Source organism: Macrobrachium nipponense, chromosome 16 (assembly GCF_015104395.2).
Source record: "Macrobrachium nipponense isolate FS-2020 chromosome 16, ASM1510439v2, whole genome shotgun sequence".
Lineage (NCBI taxonomy): Eukaryota > Metazoa > Arthropoda > Malacostraca > Decapoda > Palaemonidae > Macrobrachium > Macrobrachium nipponense.
This window is the reverse complement of record NC_087209.1, coordinates 3,256,800-3,269,299: the sequence shown is the minus strand read 5'-3', so window position 1 is coordinate 3,269,299 and position 12,500 is coordinate 3,256,800. Positions and strand designations below refer to the sequence as shown.

The window sequence follows — 12,500 nt, the reverse complement described above, 5'->3', positions numbered from 1 at the left end:
TGCGACAAAGAAAAATACAATGTTACATTGACTTTTTTTTTTTAATAGTTCCATACACTGTTTACCTGAATTCAAATATCTCTGGAAACAACATTTACTTAAACTGATAGAATTTATTGTAAAAATGGAAGGAAAACAAAGTGATGTAGTTAAAAGTAATAAATGTAATATATATATATATATATATATATATATATATATATATTATATGAATTTTTTTTCTAGATTTCAGGGGGTAGGGGGCGGGGCAAGTGCCCCTCCTGCCCCTATGTGTGGGCGCACATGAATGTCACGTATTTTTAGGGGCATTATAAGTATGTCGGGTCATTACGAATATGCGTCGGAGACAGCCTCCTTTTCAGTAAAATGACGTCAAGTTTAGCGTCCGTGCCCAGAGTAGTTACGAAGGCAGCTTACATTACGTAATCGAATCAAATTTAATCCCCAAGACATTTCACAGATTCTGGCCCCCTGGTGGCAAGATTGAAAACTAACTTTGTTTACAATTTCCACGACCGTTATAGACTATCTTTGCTCAGAGCCCTGGTCCGTTATATCCTTTCGAGAATTTACTCTCTCTCTCTCTCTCTCTCTCTCTCTCTCTCTCTCTCTCTCTCTCTCTGTGTGTGTGTGTGTGTGTGTGTGTGTGTGTGTGTGTGTGTGTGTGTGTGTATTCTTCAGGCCTGTTGCACCGTTCCAAAGGTTATCAAAAATAGAAGCAACTACAGCCAGTTTTTACTTGCACCAGTGAAAGTTTTCATTATCAGTGAGCAGCTCTGGACTTTTAGCATCAAACATTCCTCCAACTATCGATTTCATTTACCTCTCTCTGGTATTTCAGCCAGAGGGGCTAATAAAAAAAAAAAAACACACATATTATCGTCCTGTTTTTTTTTTTTTTTTTTTTTTTTTTTTTTTTTTTTACCACATTAAAAAACCCTGTCGTTGTTTTTTTTAAGTGGCTATACAGCTGGTCTTTAGGTCAGAGCAACTCACTAGTGCTGGTTCTGGGCAGTACTTGAATGGGTTATCATCACGAAAAGCACAACAGATGCAGTCAGATCAGAATGCCACTGAACATCCACTAAACAGGTGATGGGGCTTGCAACTTCATCCCATGAAACCACGCTGTAAACTTAGGGGTGCCATCTAACCTACTTTAATGATGCATTCAACTTTAGTTTTCTAGGTTTTACTTATAAAAAATAGCTGATTAAAACTCGATATAGGAGACGTTTTACGTCTATTTTATCCCTTTTAATTGTAGGGGACACTAACATTTTCCCTTGACGTAAAATAAAAAAAAAAAATGTTAAAAATCAGGTTCAATCTTTCTCCACACTGAAAGGTGACAGTTACAAATTGGCTTATCTCCCTTCGTCTGATCCTGGAAAAAGCTCTCTCTCTCTCTCTCTCTCTCTCTCTCTCTCTCAGCTGGTGAACGTACCAGTTTTCCAGACATCCCGTGACGTCATTTAATTTGTGATGCCTTCAGAACCGGTTTTATATTCCCTGGGAGACTGCTTTTTAATCTTCTGTTTTAAAAATAGCCCACAATCTCGGCTTCTGGATAAGTGATACCTACCAGATTGGTCGGCTAACCCAAGTGGAGGGAATATTACTTGACTGACTGATTTGTACCTCGTTTGGAAGGGTTGGAAATGCATACACAAATACACACACACACACAAACATTATATATATTATTATATTTATATATATATATATATATATATATATATATATATATATATATATTAGATTTAGAATTAGATATGATGTTTATCTTCCCGCCACTGGCCACAGTGGCATAAGGCTGATACAGTTTCTCTCCATCTGTCTCTATCCCGAGCCATTTCCCTCGCTTCCTCTAAGTTTTGGATTTCATCCTCAAGATCCCTGACAATTATGTCTATCCACCTCGTTCTTGGTCTACCCAGCGGTCTTCTTCCTATTTGTACTGCTCTCAGTGCTCTCCTGGGGTCTCTATTCTCTTCCATCCTCTCAACATGTCCAAACCTTTCAGCCTTCCCCTCTTCAATCTGGTACTGACTGGCCTTTGCCTCAATCTCACCCTGATGTCTTCATTTCTAACATAATCATCCCATTTAATGCCAAGTATTCTTCTCAGCAGCTTCATCTCAAAAGCATCCAACCTTTTCTCCTCTGTTCAGTGCCCAGGTGGACGAGCCATACATCAGGACTGTAGTACTACTGCATTGAATATTCTCATCTTAGTTCTCAAGCTGATTTCATGCCTCGACCAAACGTTTTTTTCTCAGAACCTCAAAAGCTCTTGCTGCTCCTAGTTTTCTTCTTTGTATATCTTCAATTTGCCTCCCGTCTGCTGTTACACACTTCCCAAGTAAACAAACTTCTCAACTTGCTTGAGTTCCTGTCCTCTGATTGTCATATCCTCCATGTGCACCCAATCATCATCCTTACTCACAACCATGATCTCGCTCTTCTTTGTGCTGATGTTCAAGCCAAAATTCTGTGTCTCTGTCTCCATCCTCATTACCATACCTACCAGCACCAGCCACGTATCAGCAACCAACGCAACATCATCAGCAAAGTCCAAATCCATAAAAACTTCTCCACCAATACTAGCCCCTCTGTTTTCATTCTCCATCACTCTTCTCATTATATGGGTCAATAATATATATATTATATATATATTATATATATTATATATAATATTATATATATATATATATATTGAGGATAGCAGGAAAGGAAGTTCCAATGAAAGGTGAAAGTGACTATTTAAACATCTAGGTGTTCACAGGCGAAATGGCAGACGGGCTAGGCGATCTGAATGCAGAGAAATAACAGGGAATGAAACGTCATCGTAGTAGGATTAGATCGGCTGCAGCAAATGAAAACTGAAGAGCATTTTGTGGAAGTGGCCTAAAAGGAGCTTCACAGAAGGAAAAGTGTGACTTCAAACGATGATTCAAATACGAATATCTGTGAAAGTGAAAATTATGAAGACATATTTGTGGGTGTTAGCGCGCATTAGATCCAAGAATCAAGGCGAATGGTGACGAGTTACGGTAACATTTCCTTGCCATTTTCTTGAAACCTAAAAGAGAATATTAAAATCAAAAGACGTGGGAATTTGATAAAGAGATAAGAGAGCGTAGAGGTTAGCTCATTAAGAGGAACTAACTAGCTGTAGAATAGGTTAATATCACAGAAAATGAGGTCACTGGGACATCATGATTCTCTGCAGGTATAGTATTTGCCGAGCAAAGAGGGAGGGAAGAAGTATACACGACTCAAACTGCGGAATAAATAGCTGAATACTAAAAAAATCTAATTCTGTTTGAAATGCATTCACAGGCCAGAAACGAGAGAAAGGTCGCGACAATAGAAGCCACGGAGCGAATAAATGGAGAGAAAAACAAGACGAGAGAAATATATTCGGAATTAACGTAACGAGGAATTTATGAACAAAGAGGTTGTTCTAGAAAGACGTAGTCGATGTCTAAACGAAGGTTAATGAAAGTAAATATTAACAGATAGGTTAATGAACAGACTGATCCAAATAAAAACTTCTTTCAGTTTTCTCCTGAAGATTGAAAAAGAAACCCACAAAATCACTGTGAAACTTGTTTACTTCTAAGTATTTGTGTGGAGTAAAATTAAATGTAAATACTTAGAAGTAAACAAGTTACACAGTGATTTTCTGGGTTTCTTTTTCAATGAACAGACTGATCTTAGGAAAGATTAAAGATGCAACTTGAGAGATTCCGTATGAAGAAAATACCATCATTAGTCTACATGGACACCGTTTCGAAGTGTTATGAATCTGATCATGTAGTACAGAGAAATTCCATTAAACCGCGTTTCCAATTTATTCAGATAACGATCCTGAGACCAGCTCTGGAAGTCTCTCCATATCTCTGTGTGCTAAGAATCCTTACTTATAACTCACTCTTGTGATTCCAAAGGACTTGGTTAAATAAGAGCATTACATTGCCTGTTAACTTTTAAACCTCCGCTGGACAATAAATAAACCAGCCGAAACAATGAGGAGTGGAGGCATTACGTTGCCCGCGCCGACGGCCTTCCCTTGAAATCAGAATGAAAGAGAAAGGCAAAGGAGAGGGAAAGAGAACAGCAGGTTTTAAAAGGACTTATATTCCCCGGCGTCTCATTAGCGGGGCTCTGCATAAAAGCATAGGAGCGAAGTAAACAAGTTCGACGAATGGAGCTCGAGAGAGAGAGAGAGAGAGAGAGAGGATGCTGTCGTCAAGAGGGTCAAGGGGAAACAGCGAACGTGCAGAGAGAGAGAGAGAGAGAGAGAGAGAGGAGAAGATAGAGAGAGGGGGAGAGGAGAAGAGAGAGAGAGAGAGAGAGAGAGAGAGAGAGAGAGAGAGGGGAAACTGTAAGTCTGCAAGGGAGGAAATTTCACATGGAAATTAAGAGAAATTTGACAAAAGGGCTGGAAACAAGATACGAGAGAAAAGCAAATTGACAGGAAACTGGAAAATAAATATATATGAAGTGAACAAATTTACATGAAACTCAGTAAATTGACAGGAAACTGTAATATATATATTATATAATATAATATATATATATATATATATATAAACGAGATATACAAGAAAAAAGAAGCTTACATTAAAACTAAGTAACTTTGGAAGAAACTGGAAAACAAACATTTACATGAAACTTTGTAGAATTTAAAGGGAAATAAAAATGTTAAGAAAGGTACTTCACAGACAATGTACATGAAAAACTTGAAATCTGAGAAGAAAATTATTTACGTGAAAAGACTTGCAAATAAAAAGAGAAGGAGAAATTGCGCGTAAAGGATGATTTATAACAAGCAGATAATTACAGGGGAAGATGATTTACAATGACTCAGAAAGCGAGAACTTACAGGGAGAGACGATTACGATTTAAAGAAAAACATCTTCAGGGATACAGAGATTGTTTGTAAACAAACAAATAAAACAAACAAACAGTTGCTGTAAGAGAGAGAGAGAGAGAGAGAGAGAGAGAGAGAGAGAGAGAGAGAGAGAGAGAGAGAGAAGTTCAAGTGTAACATTTACCATATTACTAAATAGCACACGTGAGCATGTTTTTTACAGAGAGAATTGAACTATTTTGATATATGGAATTTTGATATATGGAAAATATTTTGTTTGTCTCATATATGAGAGAAAGAGAATGGGTGGGGGAGGATGGTGGCATTAGTGCAATAATTAGCACATAAAGCAGCACACACCACAAACATGTTTTGAGAGAGGGAGGGAAGAGGGAGGAGGAGGGAGAGAGGGAGGAGGGAGGGGGGGGGGGGTTAAAGCCTGAAAACAGACACACTGATACATACCTGCTAGTGTGTAGTCCATATCAAAACCGAAGAAGCGTATTTTTTCCAAGTGCAAGCTACGGTTGACGAACACCCTGGAAAGAGAGAGAGAGAGAATTTTGTTATTATTACGTCACGAATATTTTACGACAACAGTTATTCACTGACTTATCTAGTTATCTATTTATTGATTCTTTCATTTTTTTTTTACAGCACCAAGTTTGTTTAGTGGTATTTTCTTTATTCATTATGAATGTGATGATTAATTCCCTCGCAAACCGAAAACTGATATATATAATATATATATTATATATATGTATATATATATATATATATATATATATATATATATATATATATATATATATATATATATATTTCACTACGGTCGAACATGATACATACATCTGTATACGTTGGCTCACAAAAAATAAAATAAGATAGAATAAAAAGGACATCAAAATCCACAAAACACACACACCACACACACAAGCATTTCACTTCACTGAAAATATGTAGCTGTCCTCAACGAGAGACTTTTATAAATATTAAGTGTTTTGACAGCGTTTTTCATTCAGGAGGATATTAATTATAGTTAAAATCAAATTTATTTTAACTCGATATTTTCCTTTTAGCACGGGAACAATTTGCACAACAGAGTTTTATCTTCTTTTAAGACAGATTTGTATTATGAAGACGCATTTTTGAAAAAAATATTCAACAGTGTGTGTGTGTGTGTGTGTGTGTGTGTGTACAAGTCTTTCAGAGTATATACAACTGCACGCATAACTTACAGAGCCCTAAATACATAAATTTCGTGTATGATTTGTATACATAGCTAAACATCCGTCAACAACATCAGAGGAAATGAAAACATGGCCGAAGACAAACATCCCCTTCCACATAAACAAGTCCTCTAGGGAGTGTGAGAGAGAGAGAGAGAGAGAGAGAGAGAGAGAGAGAGAGAGAGAGAGAGAGAGAGAGAAGCCCCGGAAGAAGCAAAGGACAACAAATTCTGGGAATAATGACGGGACTCAGGCTCCTCCAAACTTCTTAACTTCTTTCGCTGAAGTTCCAGGCCTCGAGCGACAAGACAACTGGAGGAGGAGGAGGGGAAGAGGGGGAGGAGGAGGAGGAGGAGATGGAAGTGGAGGACTCAGGTGCAAAATCAAAATCAAGGAAATGGAAGGCAAGAAAAAAAAAAAAAAAAACACACACACACACACATATATATATATATATATATATATATATATATATATATATATATATATATATATTGTATAAACTGTATATACTTAATTCGTCAGTATGACTCAACATGTATCAAATACCTTCCACAAATAAAAGAAAGAGCATTGCGCGCGCACGAGAGAGCAGACCTTCAAAAAGACGCATTTCTCAGCCACCTAGGAACGAGGTGTACCTGAATGAACCCCTACGACGAAAGAGCAAAGGAGACGAAAGACATTACATTCTCCCCGTAACATATTAAAAAAAAAAAAAAAAAAAAAAAAAAAAAAAAAAAAACCGCACGTTCTTGGCAGAGTACACTAAAAAAAAAAAAAAAACCCCCCCCCCCCTTCAACTTAGCGTCACTAAAAAAAAAAATCTTTAGGGGTGCCTTGACTTGATTAAAATGCGACATTTGTTTATTTGCAATGGCTGACATATTAGTCAATATTGCACACATATATGCGTGGAGAGAGAGAGGAGAGAGAGAAGACCTTACCTACAGACCTTACATCTTGTTCGGGTTGCCCCAGGTCCCTCAGTGTGAGGCACCTCTAATGTCTACCAGAGAGTTGCTAGTACATCTTCCGGTATATTTTGCATCTTCCAATCTTGGATGTCTGGGATGCAGTTTAGATATTTGTCGAGCTTATTCTTAAACATCTACGCTCACTCCTGATATATTCCTCAGATGAGCTGGCAACGCATTGAATAGACGCTGCATTATCGATGCTGGTGCGTAGTGGATTAATGTCCTGTGGGCTTTCCTTATTTTTCCTGGTATAGTTTTGGGCACTATTAATCTACCTCTGCTTGCTCTTTCTGATATTTTTAGTTCCATGATATTTTCTGCTATTCCTTCTATCTGTTTCCATGCCTGAATTATCATGTAGCGTTCTCTTCTCCTTTCTAGACTATATAATTTTAAGAATTGTAGTCTTTCCCAGTAGTCTAGGTCCTTAACTTCTTCTATTCTAGCTGTAAAGGACCTTTGTACACTCTCTATTTGTGCAATATCCTTTTGATAGTGTGGGTACCATATCATATTGCAATATTCAAGTGGACTACGAACATATGTTTTATAAAGCATAATCATGTGTTCAGCTTTTCTTGTTTTGAAGTGCCGTAACAACATTCCCATTTTGCTTACATTTTGCCAACAGAGTTGCTATTTGATCATTGCATAACATGTTCCTATTCATCATCACACCAAGGTCTTTAACTGCTTCCTTATTTGTGATGGTCTCATTATTAGGTCCCTTATATGCCTATAGCTTTCTTTCTCTGTCTCCATAATTTATTGATTCAAATTTATCAGAGTTAAATACCATCCTATTTACCTCTGCCCAATCATATACTTTGTTAAGGTCTCTTTGTAGAGCGTTCCTATCTTCATCACAAGTAATTTCTCTACTTATTCTTGTGTCATCTGCGAAACTACTCACTACCGAATCCTTCACATTATTGTCTATGTCTTCAATCATAATAACAAACAGTATTGCAGCTAACACCGTACCTTGCGGCACACCGGATATTACCTTGACTTCATCCGATTTCTCGTCGTTTGCAATAACTATCTGTTTTCTGTTGTGTAAAAATTCTTTTAACCATCTTCCTACTTTATCCACGATATTGTGTTTTCTAATTTTCTTCGCTAATATATTATGGTCTACTTTATCAAAAGCTTTTGCAAAGTCTAAATAAACCACATCTGTTTCATTTCCGCTTTTCATATTTTTGAATATGTTCTCACGGTGGACTAACAGTTGGGTTTGTGTACTTTTTCCGGGTACGAAACCATGTTGTCCTTTATTAAACAAATTATTTTTTATTAAATGTTTCATAATATTTTTCTTCATTACCCTTTCATACACTTTCATAATATGTGATGTTAGACTCACAGGCCTATAATTACTTGCCTCTAGTCTTGATCCACTTTTGAAAGTAGGGGTAATATATGCTAATTTGTGCTCATCATAAATCTTGCCTGTATCTACACTTTGTCTTAATAATATTGCAAGTGGCTTTGCGATAGAATGAACTACTTTCTTTAACAAAATAGCAGGAATTCCATCAGGCCCTGCAGCAGCTCCATTTTTAATTTCATTAATAGCCTGCACAATATCAGCTTCATTAATATCTATGTCAGCTAAATATTCACTTTTTTCATCCCTTACTTCTATATCATTATCTTCATTATCTATTCTAGGGGTGAATTCTCTCTTATATCGTTCTGCCAGTATGTTGCAAATTTCCTTTTTTTCATTCGTTAATCTCCCTTCAATTCTCAGAGGGCCTATTTCTATTCTTCTTTTATTCATCTTCTTCGCATATGAGTATAATACCTTGGGGTTTTGCTTGATATTTAATAGGGTTTTTCTTCCAAGTCCCGTTTTTCATTTTCTTTTGATTGTATAATCTTTTGTTCTGCATTTTCTATCTTACTTTTTAGTTCTATAACTTTCCATGCATTTTTTTCTTTTGCAAGACCTTTTTTCCACTTTCTGATTTTCTGAAACAAGATCCTTCTGTCTCTTGGTATGCATGAATGATGTTTACTTTTCTTCTTCGGTATATATTTTTCCACTATTTTCTCCAATATTTTATATAAATATCTCCGTATTTACCCTTATGTCATCACTTACGAAAATGTTATCCCAATCTTTGTTTAATTCTTCATTAATTTCTGACCATTTTATATTTTTACTGTAGAAGTTGTATTTTCCATATCCTTCCCACTTTTTCATTTCTTGCTTATCTCTATTTTCACTTGCTTTGGAATGAACTGTTAATTCTATGACATTATGGTCTGAAATATTCGCATTATAAACTATTATTTCTTTAACATAATTCATCTCGTTCACAAATACTAGGTCTAAAGTATTTTCCTTTCTTGTTGGCAGGTGATTTATTTGTTGAATGTTGTATTCTAGTAGCATATCTAATAGCTTTTCAAATTGCCTCTTATCTTCTGCACTACTATTACTCTCTTTTTTATATGTATAAGTACAACCACAATCTCCTATTCGTTCTTTCCATTCTACGAAAGGAAAGTTGAAGTCACCAGATAGGAGAATAGTCCAGTCCTTGTGATTTCTACATATATCATCCAATTTTTCAATTATTAAGTCAAACTCTTTAGTATTAGGAGGTCTATATATTACTATGTTCATCAATTTTTCAGATTCAAATTCTACCGCCTATTAGTTCACATTCTGAGTTACTATATTTCTCATATATTTTTCCTTGTTTTTTGTCTTTCCCATATATTGCGGTTCCCCCTTGATTCCTATTTTTTCTATCTGATCTATAAGTTTGGAACCCTTTTATTTGATCATCATTCCAGTCTCTTGGGAATACCAGGTTTCACTTATATTCATTATATCTATTTTCTTTTCATTTTGGGTTAGTTCTTCTAAGTACTCTATTTTTCTTTTTGAGTTACTCGTAACTAAACCCTGCGCATTCATCACTATGATGGTTTGCGTGTTTTCTCCTTCATTTAATACTGGTAGTAATAAGGATTTTTCCCATGTCTCTTTCCTGTTCTGGTATGTTGTTCTTTTTTTCATTTCCAGAAATTCTGACATTAAAAAATCCAACTTTTCCATAATATTTTGATCTTCCTTCATCATAATTATTCATTTTGTGTCTGAATCTGCAATTTTCTCCGTTTCTGCAATATCCTCTTGCATAATAAATACAGTTATTATCTCTTGGGTATAATTTCGGAGCTGATGCTTTGAAATTTTTTGCTGACACCTCTGCATATCTCATTGGTGGTTTGCTATTCTCTTTTACCTGATATTCTTGATTTCTCTCTTTATTTGTTTCTTTCTTATTTTGGATTTTATTACTTGGTTGGTTATTTATTTGATTATGATTCATGGCTACAGGGTGCATATATTTGCATTTTTTGTCGAACTTACATCCTTTTCCTTCTTTTAGGTTTTTTACATATTTTTGGATGCAGATCTCTGCAATCATCCCCATATCCCATCTAAGTATTGCACATTTACCATATATTTCATAGTTTTGACATATCTTAGGATGTTTGTAGTAACATCTTTCTCCAAATCTGCAATTCCCTCTTTTCAAAAGGTTGCAGATTTTGTCTCTTTCTTGTCTATTTTTTCCTCTTTCCCGTCATTGTATAGATCTGGGTAGAGCCTCTTCGGGATTTGCTTTTCTGTTGTCATATCGTAATTTATTTCTTCGTAGGTATGCTGCTTTATTGCCTCATATGTAGTATCAATGAGTATCTCTGCATCCATACTTTTATCTTGTTCTTTGTTTTCCTTATTTTTTTCTGTCATTTCATTTTTGTTTACTTCTCTTCCGTTTTCCTCTTCTTCTTTTTCTTCTTCTTCTTCCTCTTCCTCTTCTTCTTCATCCTCAACTATTTGTTACATTCCAATCTTGATTTAATAACATTGTCTATCCATGATAGACATGTTGAACAAAAAATTCTGTATCTTTTCTCAAATCTTGTATTACCTCAGCACACTGTGGATGGGTCGGAATGTTGCATGCAGCACATTTTCTGATTAGGTTTTGTGGATTGACTATGCTATACCAAACATTACACAGTTTGCATGCTTTTGGCATTCTTTTTCCTAATGCATCAATTAGGATATTCACAAGATTCACCTTATTCATTTTCTTTGTCGGAATATGTTGGTTTATGTATATTTTCTTTATGAGTCTCTTGACCACTTGGATTTTATTTGGAACTTCTTCAATTATTTTCAAGATGTTTTCATTAGATTTGTTCCAGTTTGAAGGATTATATCCTTCTAATATATCTATGAATGCTTTTGTATCTTTTTTGGTTAGGACTGTTGCTGATTTCATAGATGAGAAATGCCAGTTCCCTTCCTGCTACCTCATCGTATTGCGAATCTGCTAAACACGCCAAATTACGCCACCTCTTCCCGCAGTTGGAACTTACTGCCATCTTGGTTCTGATTTATAGTATTACACTTGATAAACAACTTAGAAGACGCTTTATCCTACTATTTTCACACTAATCTTATCACCGATAGTTCACGAACACTTCTAGATATTTCTCAAATTCTAGTCGTATGTTAAACTTGTGATATCTGTTGATTAATCTGACTTCACGCGGGTACGTCTCACCAAGCAAGATGGCTACTTACGAGAGAGAGAGAGAGAGAGAGAGAGAGAGAGAGAGAGAGAGAGAGAGAGAGAGAGAGAGAGAGGATGTAATCATTTTGATTTACAGAAAATATTTGTTTTTGTCCTATATATGATATTTTCTGTCCAAAAAAATATGAGAGAGAGGAGAGAGGAGAGATGAGAGAGAGAGAGAGAGAGAGAGAGAGAGAGAGAGAGAGAGAGAGTGTAATCATTTTGATTTACAGAAAATATTTGTTTGTGTCCTATATAGGATATTTTCTGTCCGAAATATGAGAGAGAGAGAGAGAGAGAGAGAGAGAGAGAGAGAGAGAGAGAGAGAGAGAAGAGAGAGGAGGCGCATAGTTCACTGTTATAAGAAAAAAAAAAAACAGATGAGAAACAGGAGAATATCAGAGTGCGTTTACATTTATTATTCAAATAAACAGTCACACTCAATTATACAACAAGACTTTTTACGACGCAGTTCAAAGGGGAAAATGACACTGTCAACATTTGTTCAGTTTAATATAAAATTTGCATTTCACAGCAATTACTATAACTGTTTTTGTATGTACATTGCAAACACAGGCAAAAGCTTGTTCTTGTGCAGTAAACAAGAAAATACGGGGAATTGGTATATTTCAATTTATACTAAGAGCTTTAACCCAGATACAGCAAATTTTATTATTATTATTATTATTATTATTATTATTATTATTATTATTATTATTATTATTATTATTATTATTATATTATCAAGAAAATATGGGAATCTGTATTATTTATTCTTATTATTATTATT

The 12,500-nt window shown here is 35.5% G+C and overlaps 1 protein-coding gene across 1 annotated transcript in view; it reads right to left on the bottom strand.

Annotated features, from left to right (window-relative positions):
• Positions 1-12,500, bottom strand: part of LOC135195526 (cytosolic purine 5'-nucleotidase-like) — a 164,026-nt gene that overhangs the window by 14,941 nt on the left and 136,585 nt on the right. The window contains exon 3 of the mRNA XM_064221772.1: positions 5,338-5,421. Coding sequence (XP_064077842.1) covers positions 5,338-5,421 — 84 coding nt within the window. The remainder of the gene's footprint in view (positions 1-5,337; positions 5,422-12,500) is intronic.